Source organism: Anabrus simplex, chromosome 1, assembly GCF_040414725.1.
Source record: "Anabrus simplex isolate iqAnaSimp1 chromosome 1, ASM4041472v1, whole genome shotgun sequence".
In the NCBI taxonomy this organism is placed as follows: domain Eukaryota; kingdom Metazoa; phylum Arthropoda; class Insecta; order Orthoptera; family Tettigoniidae; genus Anabrus; species Anabrus simplex.
The window spans coordinates 1,563,590,119-1,563,612,678 of NC_090265.1; the positions used below are offsets into that span (position 1 = coordinate 1,563,590,119).

Here is a 22,560-nt window from a genome sequence, read left to right on the forward strand (position 1 = left end):
CTATTTAAGTAACGCTCTTTCAAATAAAATTTCAAGTAGTATAATTTTGGACCCGCTCTGAGTATATGTGACGTAAAGTTTAAGTTTAGTCTCCGGAGACAGTCCTGAATTAGTAACATTTTCTATGTGATGATTGGCTACACAACGCGTGCAGATATCAATGGATAACTATCATTTGTTTTTCTCTTCCTATTTCTAAGAACTACTGACCTTCGCAGAATTGTCATTAATAGCCTTCAGTGTGCACAGATGATCAATTGGTGGGAAACGTAAATATTAAAGTGGAGTGGGGCGTTTGTCCGAATTGACAGCTGTTATGGTATGGAGTTGACAGACATCGTTTCCAACATGGAACGAATTAGGTTTACGCACAAAGGTAGGGAAAGAAATGCATACTCTCACACGAACTAGTCGTGAAATGTCCGTAATATATAAAATGTACGTTTTAGAAAGCAAGTGAAGTGCCAGATACTGGAAAGATACATTCTGCTGATACCGTTCATCCTTCCACAGATGTTTGACATTTCACTGAATGCAAAGATGATCGTATTGTATTTACCAGACCATGACTGCAGATTACCCACTCGATTTACTCCATATTATTAAATTCAAGATTGACAAAAGAGTGGCGTGCAGTGAGATTTCGGCGCAGTAAATGTTTTAAATGATATTTCTTATAGTCTCATCACTTTCTTCGTTTTGACATTTTTGAGCAAAATGACAAAGTTTTTCTATTCCGCTTTATAAGAATAGATGTTCAAAGTTAGTTTAGGTTATGTCATTGCTGTTACTTGTCACTAGTGTTTGTTTCACGTCTTCGGCTTTTTAAAATTGAATAGTATAGTATAATTTAGTTATAGTAGGATGGTTTCAAGTCAATATAGATAGTATGTTTGGAGCACTTTTATATTAATTTACAGAAGACTTAATTGTTCCAGGTGAAATGGCATCGTCGGGATCAATTACTTCTGAAGACGATGAACTTACCTTACCGAGAGCCTCTATCAATAAAATGATTAAAGAAATACTACCCAATATAAGAGTCGCAAACGAATCTCGAGAACTCATTCTTAATTGCTGCACTGAATTCATTCATCTTTTGTCTTCAGAAGCTAATGAAATTTGTAACACTCAGCAGAAAAAGACTATTAATGCTGAACACGTCTTGCAAGGTAACATGTCTCTTCTTATTAATTATTTATTTATTTTCTCTGTCAGCTTTTCAATAATTGCAGTAGCCAGTTTTTTTTTTTTTTTTTTTTGTAGATAAGTCAAGAAAGTACATATGGCCTCCCTTTGTTATACAAAATACAAAGTCTTAGTGCATTGTTGCTTTAAGTAAACGAAGGCCCTACTTGGCAATAGGATGTGGCCATATTGCTGATAAGTTAATGAATAATCACCATTATATTGTGAACTATGCTCATTTGCCTTGTGTTCCAGTATGCAATGAACTTGTATGGTAGAACTACAGTTATTGGGTCTATATATGATCATTTAATTGAATTTCATATCACAGCTTTGGACCGACTTGGCTTTGGTGATTACCGTGCAGATGCTGAGGCTGTTCTACGGGACTGCAAGGCAGTAGCAGCAAAGCGACGAAGACAAAGTACAAGGCTTGAAAACCTTGGAATACCAGAAGAAGAATTGTTACGACAGCAGCAAGAACTGTTTGCTAAGGTGAGGAGTTCGTGATGTGTTTAGTATTTCAGCTCCAAGTACATTGGATATCATGAAACGATCCCTATGTAAAAATTTAAAATGATTAACTCTATTTTATCTGATATTAATTCTTGCTTAGGTGGTAGTATAGTATGCGCAACTTTTAGTGATACCTGGTGTTATGGGAGTGAGGAATAAGGAGCGAGCTCTCCTAGTTCCAGTAATACTGCCAACTGAATGGAAATGAAATCTGAATTGAATCAATAGTATGATCGATCAATATGAAATTTCTAAACCGTTATCTTAATCCAACAAGTGTGTAACACACACATTATATAACATTTCTCGATGCCAATTTTGTTCCTAGTATGAATTCTATAGTTTCGTTTTGCTGTGCTGCCATAAGACCTATCTGTGTCTGTGCAGCGTAAAGCAACTGGCAAACAAAATTTATTCGCCTGGTAAATGAAATCTCCATGATTAAAGAAACCATGACCCGGACGATAACTGCAAGTGTAAATTATGCGGAGCCTACTGTGACCGATATCATCTGATATTGTGCAACAAAAGACAAAACTCTTTGACAAGTTTCTGTAACAACTAAATGCACATTGTGCGAAATTTATCATATTATTAAAGAAACCGCATGTAACTCTTGATAGAAATTAATGAATATGGTGGATCACCATGTTGACCCCGTGGTGTAGGGGTAGTGTGCCTACCTCTTATTCGGAGGCCCTGGGTTTGATTCCCAGCCAGGTCAAGGCTTTTTACCCGCATCTGCGGACTGGTTCAAGGGTCACTCAGTCTACATGATTACAATCAAGGAGCTATCTGTCAGTAAGATTGTGGCCCCAGTCTAGAAAGCCAAGAATAACAGACAAGAGGATTCATTGCGCTGGCCACAGGATACCTCTTAATCTTCGGGCTGAGCAGCAGTCCCTTGGTAGTCCAAGACCTTTTGGGGTTATTGTTCCATGAGTTTTGGTAGACTACCTCTGTAAATGTAAAATTTTAAAAGTTAATACATACATATATCTTCATTATAGATTATTTCCTCCTCTGCGAACCATGTGACCTTGCCGCGGTGGGGAGGCTTGCGTGTCCGAGTGATGCAGATAGCCAAGCCGCAGGTGCAACCATATCAGATGGGTATCTGTTGAGAGACCAGACTAGCGAATGGTTCATCGAAAGGAGGGTAGCAGCCTTACGGTAGTTGCAAGGGCGGCAGTCTGCTACCTTAAGATGTAATACAGTGTTAGGTGTGGTGGCGCTACTTTTAAACTTATGAACTAGCGGATTGGTTTGGGCTGTGATTAAGTAAAGGGAGTCTGGGGGCGTAAGCCCCCAGGTTAGGGTCACAAAGTCAGTGGTGCCAACTATTACGGATTGTCCGTAATTATTACGGATTTCACCTCACGATTACGGAATTACGGGCAAAGGGGAAATTATTACGGAAAAGCCGACATAATCAGGAAAAATAATTTTCAACGAAAAAAAAAAAAGAAGGAAAAAGGCTCAAAAGTATTGAGCCTTTCTCCTAAATCGTCCTCATTTCAATGCTTGTGAGTTGACAATGATACTTATTCGATCGTGATTTCCTTTTGCTACCCATAAGCGTTGTAAAATTCATTGTGAATGAAGGAGCTCAGGCGCTGCTCTTCTCCACTATAAATCCTTCGATAATGTTGTATTTGCTATGTTAAGTGCACTGACAGTTGACAGAAAGATTGAGAAAGAAGTGAGACCTACATTAAGAGCATCTGCACTGGAATCTCGTATGCTTCAGAAGTCGAAAATTTCATCGGAGTGGAAAGGATGCTTCCAGAAAACCTACACTGAAAACCTGCTTCTGCATGAGAAACAAGCTACAAGGAATATTTTATCACAGAACTAATAGGTTGTGTGCAAATGTTATTGTGTAATATGATATACTTTCGAATATATTGCTAGATGGAAGGGCATAACGGGTGTCATTATCAAGAAGGGAGGAGCATGCTTTTGATTTGACTCGAAATTTTTCTCGGGGTGGCGGAGGGCGATTACTGATAATCCACTTCAAAGGTTGGCACCTCTGCAAAGTGCCTGTTAGGCCTCTAGCATTCTGTACAGCAATAGCAGTGTGAAAAGCTGAATTAATTTATCATGTCGGCTAGTGACAAAGCCAGTAGTCTGGGTTGGTTAGGTCCAGTTAGTGACGAAACTATTCGACTGTGATCAAACAAAGGAGGATCTGGAAGACTTAAGCCCCCGGGTAAGAGCCGCAAAGCAGCTGTTAGGCCTTTAGCATTCCGTACGACAATAGCAACACATTCTATGTTGGGCAGTGGCGAAATTGTGACACTGACATAGCTTTACAATGGCGAAAAATGAAAGTATCCTCCAAATCAATACATCATATATTCCGTCATTAGACGGAATAAACAAGATCAGACATGTTTCGGCTCGTTTGAGCCATCTTCAGTGAAAAAAATTAGGGGGGTTGGAATAATTTACATAATATGATTTGAAAAAATGCTAAAAAACATAATGAAAGCGCAAATGAAAAAACAAACAAAAGAGAGCCTATACGGAAACAAAATTAGCACAAATATACAATATTTACATCAATATGCAGAGCAAAAAACAACTTATTGTGACAAAATTCAGTGAAACAGGTGTTAATTTGAAATAATAATAGATACTAAAAACTGCGTTAACCTAAGAAACAAGGGAATGAGAAAACAAATGATGTAGATGGAAATGAATAATAGTAGCACATGGTGAGGTTGTGGACCTCATAGTTTACAAACTATTGGTTTATAAAAATCACAAAACAGTTTGAAATCGCTGTCAAAATCATCTTAGTGGAATCCCATCACCTCAAATTGGTCAGGAGAAGAGCGGGAGCAAACATTTTGAGAGAAACCAAGCCTGAATTAACCTGCAGGCAAAAAGCCTGTGATAAGGAGAAAAAAACACCATGAAATTTAAGGCTTTAGAAATAGCAGCATTCTCAATATTTTCTCAATCTAGCGGTCCCTTTCTTCATTATTGTTTCATAATGTTGGCTGGTGTTTTGCCTTGCATCTGTCTTCCACCTAACACAGCTTCTCATATTTTTATATGCGGCTCTTCCGACCCCTCTATAATAAGGCAAAACACCAGCCAACATTATGAAACAATAATGAAGAAAGGGACCGCTAGATTGAGAAAATATTGAGAATGCTGCTATTTCTAAAGCCTTAAATTTCATGGTGTTTTTTTCTCCTTATCACAGGCTTTTCGCCTGCAGGTTAATTCAGGCTTGGTTTCTCTCAAAATGTTTGCTCCCGCTCTCCTCCTGACCAATTTGAGGTGATGGGATTCCACTAAGATGATTTTGACAGCGATTTCAAACTGTTTTGTGATTTTTATAAACCAATAGTTTGTAAACTATGAGGTCCACAACCTCACCATGTGCTACTATTATTCATTTCCATCTACATCATTTGTTTTCTCATTCCCTTGTTTCTTAGGTTAACGCAGTTTTTAGTATCTATTATTATTTCAAATTAACACCTGTTTCACTGAATTTTGTCACAATAAGTTGTTTTTTGCTCTGCATATTGATGTAAAGATTGTATATTTGTGCTAATTTTGTTTCCGTATAGGCTCTCTTTTGTTTGTTTTTTCATTTGCGCTTTCATTATGTTTTTTAGCATTTTTTCAAATCATATTATGTAAATTATTCCAACCCCCCTAATTTTTATCACTGAAGATGGCTCAAACGAGCCGAAACATGTCTGATCTTGTTTATTCCGTCTAATGACGGAATATATGATGTATTGATTTGGAGGATACTTTCATTTTTCGCCATTGTAAAGTGAAAACCGTCAATACGGAATGATTCTAATATCTTGTAATAACTGACATAGCTGTTTGTTACGTGCAGCTAATGACAAACGAATAATTTGTTCTGTATTATACATTGTTTCATTTCAGATTGCATTTAAGCCCAGTTTCTTTGACGAATGTTAAGTGTTAACACTGCTGTTAAGGAGACTCTTGACAGAAATTATTGTAGACAACCTCTTATTTTTCAGCATTTAAGGGCACTTTTATTCTCTGTCCTGTGTAGTAGGAAAAATAATAGTAATCCAGCCACATTTCAGTTGAGAATTGCAGTATAAATACAGTATACATATTTAGATAGTATCTTGCCTGCTATATTCGTGTGTATCTTTGTGTGTGTATCTATTAGAGCACAATCGGCTAGAATAGTACTAATAATAATCTGTCTACGCATTTGAGTAGTTCTTGTGAATTTCAAACTTGCAATTTTCATTTTTGTTTGTGCTTAGTAATAACATATTGTAATTAGGATATGTTTGAACGTAGGTAGTTTAAAATCAGTGTTCTCCCTTGTACCTTTTTAATGGACGCACCCCGCACCGCCTGCCGTTTTTATAGACCGCTCGGCTAATATAACCTAGATATATATATGCTAGTTACATAATATTAATACATATTTGAGTCACTGGGTGCTCCAGATTAACATGTAAATACTGTAAAACTGTTAATTTAAATGATAAATCATTATTGTCACCATAGTTGCATCAATTGCATCGGAGATCAAATGTTTAGTTTGACCAACACGTAGTGTTATGCGCGAGCAGAGTCTGGATTAGCGTTGAATCGCATGCGAGCCTTCTGTTCTTCATGGTGTCACAAACCCATATGGCAGTCCACAGCAACCGAGTGGTAGGCCTAAGTCCGCTGTTACATGATTTGGAACGAGCAATAAACATGGAGGGCCCAAGCCCAGGGTAAGGGTGAAGACCCCAACGGCATCAGTGGCAGAGAAGGTGGACTTCGGTATGGCATCGGTAGCGGAAGTGGGGAAACTTGTAGCATCTGTACTCCAGAGGAGCGGCTACAAAGGCATCTGTACTCCAGTGGAGCGGCCTAAAATAACACCGGGCAAAAGGTATAAAATGCCTTTGGGAGGGGCGACCCCATCGAAATAATAGCCTGTATATGGTAAGGTACTAGGAAAAACCCTCGGAAAAGGCTAGGGCGTCCCCTGCTTAAAGCGACCTGCATTTCTCAGGGTACTAGGGGAACTGTGAGAAATAGGCGACCAGTAACCAACATCTAGATAGCAACAGCAAATCTTATGACCCTGACAAGAAAGGCGGAGGAAGTAGTAGATTTCATGGAGAAGGAGAAGGTGGAATAGATGGGGCTGAGTGAAGTGAAATGGAAAGGTAATGGAAGGAAGAAATTGAGGAAAGTATACATATTATACTGGAGTGGTGGCCAAGAAGCAGTCAGTGGAGTGGGACGAATCATTTCAAAGCAAATGGAGGAGTATGTTGAAGTGGTAGAATGTGTGAGTGACAGATTAATGAAAATTAGACTAAAGGTCAAGAATGAAGTGATGGACTTCATACAAGTGTGTGCACCACAGACGGGAAACAGTGAAGAAGATATTGAGGGTTCTTGGAGAAATTAGAAAGAAGAAATTTCAGGTGTGGAAGTGGTTATTATGGGAGATCTGAATGCACAGGTCGGAAACGACAGACAAGGAAAGGAAGAAGTCATTGGACCATATGGATATGGGAAAAGGAATCGCAAAGGAGAGGAACTGGTGGACTTCTGTGAAAGGAATGGACTTATAGTGGGGAATACATGGTTTCGAAAGAAAAACCGCAGGAAAATTACGAGATATGGGTGGGGTGACAGAACAACAAAATCAGTAATTGACTACTTTTTAGTGGAAAGGACAAATCAAAGGAAGTTGATGGATGTGACAGCTTTACCAGGAGAACATTTGATGGGGACCATAGAGTTGTAATAGCAAAATTACAGTTGGAAAAAATGGAAAAACTAAGAGAAAGCAAAGTAATAGTGTGGAAATTGAAAGACAAAAATGTACAGGAAGATTTTCAGGAAATTTTGAAGCAACAAATCCCAGTTACTGAAGTGGAAAATGTAGAAGAGTAGTGGGCAAATTTTAAAAAGGAATTTGTTAGTGCAGCAGAGAGTGCTTGTGGCAGGACTTCTACAAGAGTGAAAGAAAAGGAGACACCGCAGTGGAAAGAGGAAGTGAAGAAAATAGTGAAAGGAAAGAAAAGAGCCTGGCGAGAATGGAACAGAGATCAAACAGAAGAAAGCAAACGGAAGTATCTCAACAGTAAATGGAGATGTACGAAGGTGGTAGGAGAAGAAACGAAGAAGAGTTGGGAAGAATTTACACAAAATAGATCTCAGAGAATTAGAGTAGCTTTATCTGTAAAAATTAAGAGGGGAATTCCTCAAGGCAGTATTATTGGACCTTTGTTTTCTTATATATATAAATAATATGAGTAAAGTGGAATTAGAGATAAGGGGCCGATTGCAGAAACGGTATTTAGACGATGTCTACGGTTAAACAATGCCTAAGCATGGCTGCCGCATTGCAGAGACGTTATTTATCACTTAGACACTGTCTAAAACCGATGTTCAACCGGTCATGTTTAAACACTGCCGAGAGCACTGTTCAACCTCAAATGAGAGGAGTGAATCACAATCAGAGGTTATGTACCATGAAATATGTAATTTGTATTATGTTGAGACGATTCCGGGAAGAAAGGTTAGTCCGACGGCCTCTCTGTGGGTCGCCCGATGCTAAATCGCAGCAATTCGTTTGACATGCATGGGGAGATAATCGTAAAATAAGATTTTGGTTTACGAGAGACTTGTTTCTTGAGACTGACAAAGTGACAGTCCGGTAACTGTCAACTTGAATACAATTCTTGGCAACCGATATATTTTATTATGTACATGGGGTAATTTCCGTGGAATTATAGGTCACTTCGACTACATACCTATCAGAATTACGTGTCCCGATCACCTGAGGGCTGTCACATACATCAACCAGGAGGGATTCACTTATATTTACTGCCAAGTAAACACACATAATAGTGAAAACTAAAAAGTAGGTTGTATGGGATTTTTATATATATATAATTGTATACGGTAAGTTTTCGGCAACTATGAGATAGGAAAAGGCAAGTGGTGGTGATTATGGTTTAAAGAGGACTGGGCAAGAAGAGCCGTGGCCATAATAACAGTCCTAGTATTTGTCTGGTGTAAAAAGGGAAACTACGGAAAACAATCTTCACGGCTGCCGATGATGCGTTTCGAACCTACGATCTCCAGAATGCAAGCTACATCTATATGGCCCGTACAACACACTCGGTTACACAGTACTATTGCTTCATCTTCCCTTCGTCGAAGCTACCGTATTTATGAGTAGATTACATTCACTGTAACAACGCTATAATAAAAGCTACACTTCCCCGTACGGTGGCGTGTCGCTTTAGTGTCGATAATATTATGAGATTTAATTTCCACCGAAAGCGATTCTCTTATCTGTGGGCAAGTCATGCTCAGCCATATTTGAGTAATGTGTAGGAAGACAAACAGCTGACTGGTGTTCGGCGCGCGCACCGACGAATGTCATTGGTTGCGACAAGCAAAGAGTTGCATGAAAGATACGTCTGTCTCCATTTCCAAACCAAAATTGAAACTTTAAGGGATGTCTAGTTAAACATCGACTGAACATTGTTTATGCAATGGAAGATCGTGAACGATTTAGACGTTGTTTAGGTAGACAATATCTAAGTCTTAAAACTAGTCATCGTTTCTGCAATCAGCCCAAGGTTATTTGCAGATGATGTTATTCTGTATAGAGTAATCAATAAGTTACAAGATTGTGAGCAACTGTAAAATGACCTCGATAATGTTGTGGGATGGACAGCTGGCAATGGTATGATAAACGGGGTTAAAAGTCAAGTTGTGAGTTTCACAAATAGGAAAATTCCTCTCAGTTTTAATTAGTGCATTGATGTGGATCATTATGGGGATCATTGTAAGTACCTAGGTGTTAATATAAGGAAAGATCTTCATTGGGGTAATCACATAAATGGTATTGTAAATTAAGGGTACAGATATCTGCACATGGTTATAAGGGTGCTTAGGGGTTGTAGTAAGGATGTAAAAGCCGGCCCCATGGTGTAGGGGTAGCGTGCCTGCCTGTTACCCGTAGGCCCCGGGTTTGATTACTGGCCAGGTCAGGGATTTTTACCTGGACCTGAGGGCTGGTTCGAGGCTCACTCAGCCTACATGATTAGAATTGAGGAGCTGTCTGGCGGTGAGATAGCGGCCCCAGTCTAGAAAGCCAAGAATAACGGCCGAGAGGATTCATCGTGCTGACCACACGACACCTCGTAATCTGCAGGCTTTCGGGCTGAACAGCAGTCGCTTGGTAGGCCAAGGCCCTTCAAGGGCTGTAGTGCCATGGGGTTTGGTTTGGTTTTTAGTAAGGATGTAGAGGAGAAGGTGCAAGTCCCTGGTATGACCCCAACTAGAGTATGGTTCCCTCACCAGGATTACTGAATTCAAGAACCGGAAAAAATCCAAAGAAAAGCAGCTCGAATTGTTCTAGGTGATTTCCGACAAAAGAGTAGCATTACAAAAATGTTGCAAAGTTTGAGCTGGGAAGACTTGGGAGAAAGAAGATGAGGTGCTTGACTATGTGGTATGTTCTGAGCTGTCAGTGGAGAGATGGCGTTGATTGACGTCAGTAGACGAATAAGTTTGAGTGGTGTCTTCAAAAGTAGAAAAGATCACAATATGAAGATAAAGTTGGAATTCAAGAGGATAAATTGGGCAAATATTCGTTTATAGGAAGGGGAGTTAGGGATTGGAATAACTTACCAAGGGAGATGTTCGATAAATTTCCATTTTCTTTGAAATCATTTAAGGAAAACAACAGATAGGGAATCTGCCACCTGGGGGATTGCCCTAAATGCCAATCTTGATTGATTGATTGATTGATTGATTGATTGATTGATTGATTGATTGATTGATTGATTGAACGATCTATTGTTCCTAATAAATTGCTAATTAATAAAATTTGCCATGCATGTGCAATAGTGAAAGTTCAGACTTACACTTCTCAGTCACTCCATAAACATGGTTGACATGTGCACTCAGTCATATTTAGTGCAGTATTAAATTATTTTAGTAACAGTACAAGAACGCTGTATTTTCACACCTTATCTTGTTCCTCGCACCTTATTGAATACGTCTAATGGCGTTTGAGCACCTACAAGTGAATTGGCAATGGTCTGCTTCTTTATTATAACCTGACATTGTAGTTAATTTACAGTCCTCTCCACATCCTCGAGCATAATTTCACTGCCATAGTGTAACATCTAGAGGATGCGTCCCCAGGTGGCAGATAATAGGCTATTACATAGGCTGGCTCGGGTGCCCTGAAATTGATCTGCTGACAAAGAGGAACTCAACTCCTGGTGTCTGTACAATGTTGGTGCACCCTCTCCCCAGGAGATGCAAATATGGAGGGCCAAATAGCTCAGCGTAATGACAAGATCTCAACTGCAACTGAAGTGAAAAAGACAAACTTCAGAACGGCATAGGCAGTGAAAGAAGCAGCCCAGTACTCAGGCTGATAGGAGTAAAAGGTATCTGTTCTGAAATGGAGGCAGATATTAATTTTAATGACCAAGTAACTTTCAGATAAAGGAGACCTCTCCCATCTAGCCAATGGCCTTGTTTCGGACGGATGAGTGGGTAGATGATCAGGGTACACTATTGCCCTTGGAAGGAGAAATCTTCCCTAAAGGCAGATGAACCTGTTGTAAGTCACAGCATAGAATGTGTAAGGCAAGGGGAAACAACCACATTAAAGATCCATGTGATAATCCAAGAACAAACGGTATGATGTCTTGGAATGTCAAATATAATAGCCCCTGCTCAGATCTCCAGAGGGGTATGGTATACAGGAGAAGATAAAAAATAAACTCTGCAGAATTGGGACATGGAACATGAAGTTCCTGAAGTATGGTAAACTAGAGAATGTAAAGAACGAAATGAAGCAACTAGAAATAGATGCGATTAAGTGAAATGAGACAGCAGAAATCTGTGGAGTGGAGAATTTAAAGTTGTGTACCCTGGTCCTTCAAATGGAACTGGAGGCATTGGATCCATATTAACAAAGCAACTAGAACAGTATCGGATATTTGGGGATACAGTAAAAGAACACTGCTCATCAAGTTAAAGGCAGAGCATAGAGATACAGTACTAATCCATCTTTAAATGTCCATATTTGCACGCACTTACCATGTGGAAGAAGTGTTGCTGAAAGTCATCAACAAAGAAAATCTCATCATCTTGAGAGTCTTGAATGCAATTGTAAGATAAGGCAGCGAATGTGTCACAGTTGGCGAGTTTGGTCCTGGCTAAAAAAATGAGTGAGGAGACCAGATTCATTGAGTTTTGTCAAAGTTGCGTGCCTGCATACTCTTTCAACCAGGCAAAGAGGTGATACACACAGAAAATCCCAGGAAACAGTCATAGATATTAACTAGATTATGATGATGGTCAGAGAATACTACCTCAGTCATTTAAAAAAAAAAAAAAAAGCCGTGTGCTGATGACAACCCAACTAAAACTTAGGAAAAGAACAGTAAAAAGGCGAACTTGAAGAAAGTAATGACAAACAGATAGCCAAGTTTAAGGAAGAAATTAATGACAAAATTGATCCTGACGGACTTGCTGGAAATAATATTAAAGAGAAATTGGAAGACATCAAGAAGCAAATAACAGATGCAGCAGACAAGTGTTTTGAAAAAGAAGCCTACAAACCTTGGATTACACAAGATATTTTTAATCTAATGTTTGTACACCAGATTGCCAAAAGCAAGGAAAATAATGAAGGGTACAAGAAGCTAAGAAATAAAAATCGCTGAGAAACAAAAAACGAAAAAGGAAGAATAGATTGAAAGTAAATGCAAAGAGAGAGAGATCCTAAGATAATAACCAAGAGAGGGTTTTCAGAAGACCCATAGTCAGTTTCAAAGGAAGATAAAGCTGCTGAGTATAATAAAGGACAACAGTGGAAATGTCACAATAGGAGAGAATCGGGTAGTTACAAAATAGAAAGCATATGTTCAAGATCTGTATGAAGGGCAACTAGATAATAGCTTAGTAGAAATAGAAACTGAGGTTGAACAAGATAAACTCAGACCCTCTATTTTTAGGGAAGAATTCAATAAATCTTTGACTGAGGTAAACCATAGAAAAGTTCATGGGGTAGATTTAATTCCTAGCAAAATTCTACAGGTACCGGGGAACAAAGCAAACGCATTGCTATACTAGCTAGTAAACCACATTAATATTAGTGGAGAAATATTGAAATATTTCAAGAAAATTCACTGATACCTATCCCTAAGAGAAGTAATACACAGGAATGTGAAGATTACAGAATATTAAGCCTCAGGCTACTCGTACCTCCAAAATTATAACGAGAATTTTGTACAACCGTACGAAAAGAAAAGTAGAGGAAAATTTCTCAGAAGACCAATTCAGATTTAGAAGAAACAGAGGCACAGAAGAAGTAATACTGAACCTCAGAACATTATTGAAAAAACCCTATTGTATGAGTGAATAAGAACATTCTAATTGCTTTAATTGATTTTTTTTTAAAGTTATTTGTTTGGGGTGTCGACCTATAGAGATCTTTTGTACCTACTTGCACCATGTTATATGAACCTGCGTGAAATTGGAATGGAGGAAGTGTAGAGTGTTCAATGTGAGGATAGGAACGTTAAGGATGGTACAAATACCCAGTCCCCAGGCCAGGGATATTAATCATTTACAATTAAAACCCCCTGACCCAGCCGGGAATCAAACCCGGGGCCGCTGGGTAACAGGCGGACGCGTTGCCCCCTACACCGCGGGGGCCGACTTTCATTGATATATATAAGATCTTTGACAATGTTAACTGGAATATTTTGTTCGAAGGCCTCAAAGACCTAAAAGTTGACTATACGAGTAGTCCAGAAAAACCATTTACCACCTGTACAAGAACCAGACAGCACTTAACAGAGAGTGGGGTAAGCAAAAAAATTTTAAAATATTTTAGGCTAGGATGTGGTCTATCACCAAGGTTATTTAAAATACACACTGAAGAATCAATTAGTCGACTGCCACATGCACCCAAGGATTTAAAAAGGTAAATTGTACCAAACAGTTTGTTTTGCAGATAACATTGCTCTGATAGCAGAGTGTGAGAAAGAGCTAGAGGACTCATTAAAGAAAATGAATGGTCTAAGAAAAATGTGAGGCATGAAGATAAATAAAATAAAAACCAAGATAAAGAAATGTTCACAAGATGGTAACCAGAATGCCAATCTTTGTTTGGAAGGAGAAAGATTGGCCCAGAAATCAGTTCAGGTACTTGAGAAGCATCATTTCATGTGATGGGACGTTTAAGAAGGATGTCCATTCTCGAATAGCTCAGGCAAAAGATGGTTTTGGTAAGGAGAGGAACCTACTGACATTGAACTCCTGATCACCACTATGAGAAAACATTTCATTAAAAACTTTGTTTGTAGCATTGTGACCTACAGCTCTGAAACCTGGTCTCTGCTGAATGTAGAAAAGACTACCAGTACATGTGTTTTGAATGTGGTATTGGTGTTGAACCTTACGAATACCTTGGACCAGCAAGATAAAAATGACAGTCTGCAGCGATTAGAAGAAACTCTAAACTTGAGGTGATTTTCAAAATATTCTGTCCATCTGCTCAGTATTATAATATTTTATTTATTTATTTTGTATGGCAAGACGTTATATAACAAACCATCACTGACATATAACAGTTAAAAGTACTAAATATACAATCAATCACATACAATAATTAAAATTACTAGACATACAATCAATCACATACAATAATTAAAATTACTAGATATACAATCACATCTGCTGTGTGATTCTCTAGGATGTATAAGAAGTTCATCTGATTAACCTAAAACACTATTCTTTTTTTTTTTTTCTAAGATTGTTTATTACTATCCACTTAAGGAGACTGCATTGATGCACTGTTTGCCACTTTAGTGGATTCTGAATGTGAATTTGCTTTGGCATTTCAATGGAAAGGTCGATGTCAGCAAAGCGACAGTTCCATTTGAGAACAAGTCTCTGGTAAACTCAAGGTCACTGGAGCAGAAGGAGAAGCTGAAGGAGAAAAACTGGCTGAAGAAACACTGAGACATTTCATAACACTGAGACCAAGAAAACTAATCGTTGCAGGGAATATAAGCACAGACACCTGGATAACCATTTCAGCGCTATCCTCAACAAGCAAAGTAACCACCAAGCATATACAACCATAAATAGAAGCACAAAGACCATAAAACAACCCTACTTCACTAAGGAAAACATACAGGAGATTATATCAAAGCTTAGGAACAAAAAGGCAGCTGGATCAAATAGTGTCTTCAACGATCACATAAAACAGACATCAGACATGCTCATAGGTAGCTGGACACGCCTATTAAAAAATGCATAGAATTGGAGTCTATCCCAGACAGTGTCTTACCAGTGGTTGACACCTGCAGATTCCTGGGTCTCCATTTTGATAAGAGACTTACGTGGCAGCCCCACATCCGTCAGTTGAAGGTCACCTGCATGAAGAGACTTAACATGCTTAAGTTTCTCAGCAGCACTTTGTGGGGGGCTGACCGTGCGGTACTGCTACGATTTTACACGGCGACCATCCTCTCCCAAATTGACTATGGAAGTGCGGCTTATGGCTCAGCATCAGAATCTACGCCGAGCCTTTTAGACAGTATTCACCATAGTGGAGTTAGGCTGGCAATGGGAACTTTCCGTACTAGCCTCATTCCCAGCCTACTCGCTGAAGCGGGAGTTCCACCTTTATGGATAAGGAGGCAGCAGTTACTCCTCACGTACGCTATCAAAATTTATGAAATGCCGCTACATCCAAGCTATCAATGCATCTATCATACCCAATACCACCAGAAGTGCCAAGACCAGCCGAATGCCACACGATCGGTTGGGTTTCGAATTGATAGCTTGTGTCATAATTTGAATATCGATATCGGTGGTTGTCTTGAACAAACTTTTAGGTACGTGCCTCTGTGGTTGGTTCCGCGACCGGATATACGTCTGGATTTGCTCCATGGATCCAAGGTGAACACGGATTCCTCTATTTATCGGAGGTATTTCCAAGACTTTGTTCACCAATATCCGGCTGCGAGACATATCTTCACAGATGGTTGTAAAATCTGAGATAGTGTTAGTTGCTCTTTCGTCATTGATGATATGAGCACGATGATCTCGCTTCCTAGAGTATGTAGCGTGTATATTGCAGAGCTTTACACCATCTTAGACGCTCTGTAGTTTGCGCTGCATGACAAAAGAAGCCACTTTCTTATGTGTACCGATTCGTTAAGCTCTCTGCAGTCCATTGAAACCTGTTTCTCGCAACACCCACTGATACAGCAGATACATGACCTTCTAGCCAGGTTAAGTGATGCTGGCAACAGAATCACTTTCGCATGGCTTCCAAGCCAAGTTGGGATTGCGGGAAACGAACTTGCGGATGAAGCTGCAAAGGAAGCTGTACTTTTACCTCCAAGACCTGTCAGTATACCTGCCAAGGATATTTGTTCTCAGTTACGTCAAACCATTTTGTCGTCCTGAGAATCGGAGTGGCTAGCAATCCATACTTCCAACAAGCTTAGAGCAATTAAGAAAACTACAATGTGGCGGTCCTCTTTCCGACTTTCACGGAGAGAGGCCATAGTATTGTGTAGGCTGAGATAGGTCATTTATGATCTACACACTCTTATCACCTAAAGAGGGAAAACCCCCAGTGTGTTCTTGTGGTGCCGACTTAACCGTGGCCCACATCCTCACAGAGTGTGCCGATCTCTCTCGCCTAAGACGGAGCCTCAGCCTGCAGGAAACACTCAAACGCATACTAGCCGATGACGCGACTACTGCTGATCTCGTCATCCACTTTATGTGCGACAGTGGACTTACCAAGGGTATATAAATTACAAGTGTACTGTTACTCAGAGAATGCACATTGCCTTTTGATTCGTTGGTAATTTTTTCCACCTAATTCTATAATTTTATTTTGTTTTATTTTGTACTGCGTTTCCAAATTCCTTTGTTGAATAAATAATTTTGTTTTTTATTTTAAATTTCTTTTCCACTAATTTGTTCAGGGAGGATGATTACCTCGTACTTCCTCTTAAAACAAAAAATCACCACCACCAGCTATCCCAGACATCTGGAGAAGATCGAAAATAAAGGTTCTTTATTACCCGAAGGAACAATTCAGATTCTGGAGAGGAAGTGGTACACTATGGAATACATAGAAGAGGCCTTAACCCGGTAACGTCGTGCGGTACCGTATAGTACCAATGCGCCTTACTTCAGATTTTCTCTTGCTGATCATTACTCACGACGTAAATTTAGCAACTCTGCTTTAGAATGTCAAGGTGATACTCTCTACAATGCCTGAAAACAATGTGGGATTTTATTTGAGTGTTTGTTTGTGGCAACAACTGCTTGGAGTCTGAGATCGTGTTGAGAGGAATAAAAATGACTGCCCGTCTACGGTAAGTTGCTTTATTTTGTTTATAAATTTTGACGCTACAATTTTGTATCATGTGGTTTATTATCTTGAAATTTCAGTCCATGATTTGAAATAACAAGCAATTTGTCAGCATATCTGTGTTAGCTGTTATGGCACTAATTATTCTGTTGGTTACTGTATGGTACCGCACCTCTCTGTTCCTTTTCTCCCCCTTGCTTCTAAAGAAACAATTCATACTGTCTTGGCTTAATTCCTCTCGTTCCCACTGGAACATAGGGCATCCGTGAAATGTCTCCATTGTGGTCGTCGACTTGCCAATGCTTTAATTTCCAAGTCTTCCCTGCTTCAGGAGCCTCCTGCTCTACAGTCCTCTTCCAGGTCTTCCTAGGACGACCTCTCCTCTGTACCCCTTGCGGATTCCATTCCAATGCTGTGCGTTGTATCAAAATCGCACCACCTCACTTCACTTAAACAGAACAGATGTTAGGCTTTTCAGGCGTTTGCTCTATTAACCAGCGTTTCATCTTAGGTCTGACACTAGACTCATCAGAGTAGGATGTGTCAGACCCTACCCACTGATGCTGGGGTGTATGCAGGTGAACTTATCAGAAGCCTATATAAGAGGCACAGTCTGATAACTGCATACGGGAGATAAAACTCCACAATGGAATTATTGCCCGCCTAGCAATTCCGAATGGAAATTCTAAGTTCCCAAGGAGGGAATTAGATATTTTTCCACCAATAGAGCATGTCAAAAACAGAACAGATGTTAGGCTTTTCAGGCGTTTGCTCTATTAACCAGCATTTTGTCTTAGGTCTGTTTTTGACATGCTCTATTGGTGGAAAAATATCTAATTCCCTCCTTGGGAACTTAGAATTTCTATTCACTTTACTTAAACCAAGAATTTCCAAGCCATAATTTTGCATCTCTTTCTCAACCTGCTTTAGTTTACCTTCTTCTGTCAACATTCCAACAACCCATTCTCATTTTCCATTTTGGGCCAAAGTGCGTCATTGAGGTATCCATCTGGTTTTGTTTCTCTTCATTTTCTTTAATAAGTGGATTTAAGATGCACGAGTTAGTAGCCCACAGCACCCGAGCTTGGTGGTGAGGCTGCCACCTGAGCCTCCAAGCCTGCTGTTTTCTGTAGTGGTTGTCTCCCTTAGCCTTTGAAGATCCCTCTTCACCACAAGGCAGTGGTTTCCCCCATTTCTTCAACCCCAAGGGTAAAGGGTTGCCTCGTCTGCCAAATTTGCCATTCCAGAGGTCTCCTTCTCCACCGCATCTGCCATTGAGGATTTCACCAGTGCCCCGTTAGCCGTCACATTTCAGGGTGCCTGCAGGGCCTTCACAGCTACTGTAGTAGTCCTGGGGCACACACAGTTCCCACTGTACGTCATCCCTATAGGCAATCCCCTACTTCATGCCATTGCCCACCTCCCACGACATGGACGAGGGGTTGGACTTACGGGAGGCAATTCATACTGTAGTTGCAAATAATTATTTATATGTCGTAGGTTATGATTTTCCTTTTCCGTGTTGACGTATAACTAATATAATAGAGTTTGAGGGATGTTCCACCATTCAACACAGTGTAAAATATTTTGAATTTATTAAGCGAAGACTGGTTTCGACTCCCTTGGAGTCATTACAAGTAATAAATCTCATTGTAGACCGTATTGGACATCAGATTATGAAGATTAAAATAAGAATAATAGTTTACACCACCTTTCCAATACTTATTTTTTGTTATATTTAGGATATAAACATTACAACAGGTGTTGTAAGTTGGGACATATTTCGCTTAACTGTCGTAAGCATCATCAGCTGAAATAAATCTTAGCCTAAAGTTAGGTCAGAGCCCCGAACCTATCCTTAAAATATATGGTACCCTAAGATTCAACATTTACATTGTAGAAAATCAAATAGGCTTAAAACTAGTGTGAAAAACGTAGAATGTTCATCATGACTAAGAGAAAAACACACAATCATGTTGACAGAGGTTAAAAACATATGGTACAACATAGAGCTGGTAGTGGAGTAATTAAGATCATTGCTACCAGTTGATTAATAAGAATGTTCATACATAACATAAAATGATTATTATATTCTTTTGAATGAAGAAGGTAATTAGAATTGTTAACTAATTAAATATCATTCTTGCATAGATACGAGTCGGGTACGAGAAATCACGTATTGTAGTTGACATGGAGTAGTAACACTTCAAACAGGATTGATCACGCCTGAAGCTGCTATAGGCCAATATCCAGTTCCTTTAAAACAATGGTTAAAGCCGAAAAAAGGTGTCTTCATTTTTACTGGGAGTTCGAGATCAAAAATGAAGAAAATAAGATGCAATGTGCGTCAACTGAAGTCTGGAAAATGGAAAAAGGAAAAAGATGTACTCAGTGCCTTGAAAGTAGGGTGTTCAAAATGAGAGTCTAAGATCGCTTACCTCTTATGTTGGAGGAGCATTGACTGGTTACCTTAGCCGCTCGAGGGGGTCTGGTAAACGTCGGCCCGTTGCTACGTGTGTTGTATCGGTTTGCTTGCTTGAGCGAAGAGCAAGTCTGGAGAGGAGGGGTAGGCGCAACAATGAGAGACTTATGCGCGTGCCTTAGGGATAACCTTCACCATTACAAAAATGTATTCCGACTGCAGGTCGAAACTACCTAATGCATAGAAAGAGTCAAATAGGTGTTGCTGGTGTTCAGGTGCAAAGTGTCGAAAATATTCATACGTACACGGGCATGCTCTGACGGTGGGACATTTCTTTGGATCTACATTTCCTTTAATGTTCATGTATTCTGCCCTTCTTGATCACTTTTTTTTTTTTTTTTTTTTTTTTCAATTGTTCCGTGCCCACAGTTCTTCATTCTGGAACTGTTTTCTTCCGTGCTAGGGTTCATTTACGTTAGCAGTACTATGATCTCCCTCCGTGATTGATGTAGTCAGCGTGGTATCATTACATGTACTGGATAGATTGGGCTCTGATAACATGATGCATAACTCATCCAATGTATTACTCATACGTTGGCTGAGTGGGCAACGTGTTCATTCCACTTCCAAGTCATCGGTATTAGTTCCAGATACAAATATTTCTGAAATGGAAATGTTTTAGACAGGTACTTATCTGCAAAATTGTTCATATCATGAAATATTAAGGAGCTATTAGGCCGACAAGGGAACCATCCTTACCTTGCAATGTGGCTTGAACACTGTCACCACCGAGCTCGATTGCTGCAGTCACTTAAGTGCAGCAAGTATCCTGTATTCGGGAGATAGTGGGTTCAAACCCCACTATTGGCAGCTCTGAAAAATGTTTTCAGTGGTTTCCCATTTTCACACCAGGCTAATGCTGCAGCTGTACCTTAATTAAGGCCATGGCTGCTTCCTTCCCACTCCTAGGCCTTTTCTATCCCATCGTCGCCGTAAGACCTACCTGTGTCGGTGCGACGTAAAGCAACTTGTACGAACACTGTCACCAGAGCTACTGTACATTTCATTCTGTAGCACACAAACACACTAACAAACGCTCCACGGTGTGTCGACCACAATACTGTTAGCATCTTCTGCAGTTGTCTCTTCCGCAGGCTGTCACGTGCTGTATGATGCATGGTACGATACAAAGAACCGCTGGCCTACTCCCTATGTATAAACAGAGCAATAGTGGTCTATGTGGCACAGACCAGTATTATGCTCGGTTTATTACAAAACTGCACAGTGCTTAAGCAACATAAAGATGTCATTTTTTGTCTCTTTGTTCATCAGTACATTCAAAAATCTTCAGAAACGTTATAAACAATGTGTGGCACATGATGATACACAGTTTGAACAAAATTAATATTTCAGTGCCTTTGTTTTGCATGTACAGTTGTTGACGTAAAAGGAATTCAGTATTTACTTGTAACCTGACTGTGTTGCAGGCTAGAGAGGAGCAAGCTGCTGCTGAACAACAACAGTGGCAACAGTTGCAAGCTGCAGCACAGATGGTCACAATGCAGCAGAGCAATCAAGACCTAGATCAAGAAGATTACTCCTGACTTTGTATTATAGCCACCAATAAAACATATGTCTTTTAAGAGATTCTTGTGTTCAGTTATTGGTGATCTTTATGCCAAAAACACTGAAAAAATGTTTCTTTATTCAGTGGAATATGTCATTTACTGATGGTGCTGGGAAAGTGTGTCAGTTATTAGGACGACACGTTTCAGAAATGTAAATTTTACAATATACTGTACACCAAGGTTACCAGATGTCCTGTTTCCTGAAGACAGTCCCCAGATTAAAAAAATTTGACCACATTTTTTGATCATTTGTGTAATTGCACTTAATTTCAAATGTGCTTGCTTTGATAGCATTCATCATGCTGATTGTATGTTCCTAAAAAAACATACCAATGAAGTAGAAATTTGGGGATACAGTCAATTTCTTCACAACCTCCATCTCCAGGATGATATAATTGACACCTCTGTACACATCTAACCGATCAACGAACATTACAGCAGTTTTCACCCATATTGAAACTATTTCTGCTATTCAGCCTTGCCATCAGGGACAAGCTAATTTGTTCAACCCTGAAGCCTGTGTCTCGTACAGTGATAACCTGACAAAGGCCTTTACCACTAGGGTTTACCCCACCCAATTGGTTGACTCCCAAGTCGTGAACTCTACCCCAGACACTAATCAACCTAACCCGTAATCTTCATAACCACATATCATCCTGGTCTACACATAATCAATCCTGTTTTAAAACAAGCATTCAGTTAACTTGCATCCTCACCCTACAACTATGATCTTCTCACAAAAAGGCCCATAGTCACTTTCAGGTGCGCACCTAACCTCAAAAACATTCTCGCTCACTAAGAACCACACCAGATGTCACTCCATTCTGGCTCCTTATACTATAAACACAGCCACTGTAAGACCTGCCATTTATATGTGCAAAGCACCACTTTCACCAACAGTATCAGCAACAAGTCTTATCCCATACAAGGTCGTCATAACTGCATTTCATCAACCATCACATCCAACCTGTCTCTGTGGCTAACTTCTTAGCATGCTGGCCTTTCATCCAAGAGGTCCTGGGTTCAATTTCCAACCAGGTTGTGATTTTTAACTTCCATTGGTTAATTCCTCTGGCCTAGGAACTGGGTATGTGCATGTGTGTTTTTATCACTAGATTCATTCTAGGTAGGGCCTCATCCGCATAGATCCACAGGTCGTCCATGGGTATCAACTTTTAAGACCACCACTGGGCCTCTCCTCTTCTTCTTGGTTCGAATGGGCCTACTTTGGACCATGCTTGTTCAACTGTTGGGCTTTGATCTTTGCCCATCATTGTCACATTTTCTACTGGTGCAACTCCTTTTTTCATCTGCCCAGGGGCTACTTTCTTCCAGGGGTTTTCCTGAAATCCATGGACTTCTTTCAGGGTACATCATAC

General features: G+C 39.8%; 1 protein-coding gene across 2 annotated transcripts; it reads left to right on the forward strand.

Moving 5' to 3' along the window:
• Positions 1–176: 176 nt before the first annotated feature.
• NC2beta (negative cofactor 2beta) lies at positions 177–21,200 on the forward strand. 2 transcript variants are annotated; one of them, XM_067153323.2, is made up of 4 exons: positions 177–376; positions 924–1,172; positions 1,520–1,683; positions 21,041–21,200. In XM_067153323.2, the coding sequence occupies exons 1-4, from the start codon at positions 322–324 to the stop codon at positions 21,155–21,157; spliced, it is 585 nt and encodes a 194-aa protein (XP_067009424.1). In that variant the 5' UTR covers positions 177–321; the 3' UTR covers positions 21,158–21,200. The 2 variants fall into 2 exon arrangements, with proteins under 2 accessions (XP_067009424.1, XP_067009425.1); XM_067153324.2 differs by having other exon boundaries at positions 185–376; positions 939–1,172.
• The last annotated feature ends 1,360 nt before the right edge of the window (positions 21,201–22,560 follow it).

Excerpts from the sequence above, each read along its gene's own strand:
- NC2beta (XM_067153323.2), top strand. The coding sequence starts at position 322 with ATGGAGTTGACAGACATCGTTTCCAACATGGAACGAATTAGGTTTACG. Across the intron at positions 1,173-1,519 it reads TGCTGAACACGTCTTGCAAG|CTTTGGACCGACTTGGCTTT; the intron begins GTAACATGTCTC and ends TTCATATCACAG. Across the intron at positions 1,684-21,040 it reads AGCAAGAACTGTTTGCTAAG|GCTAGAGAGGAGCAAGCTGC; the intron begins GTGAGGAGTTCG and ends ACTGTGTTGCAG.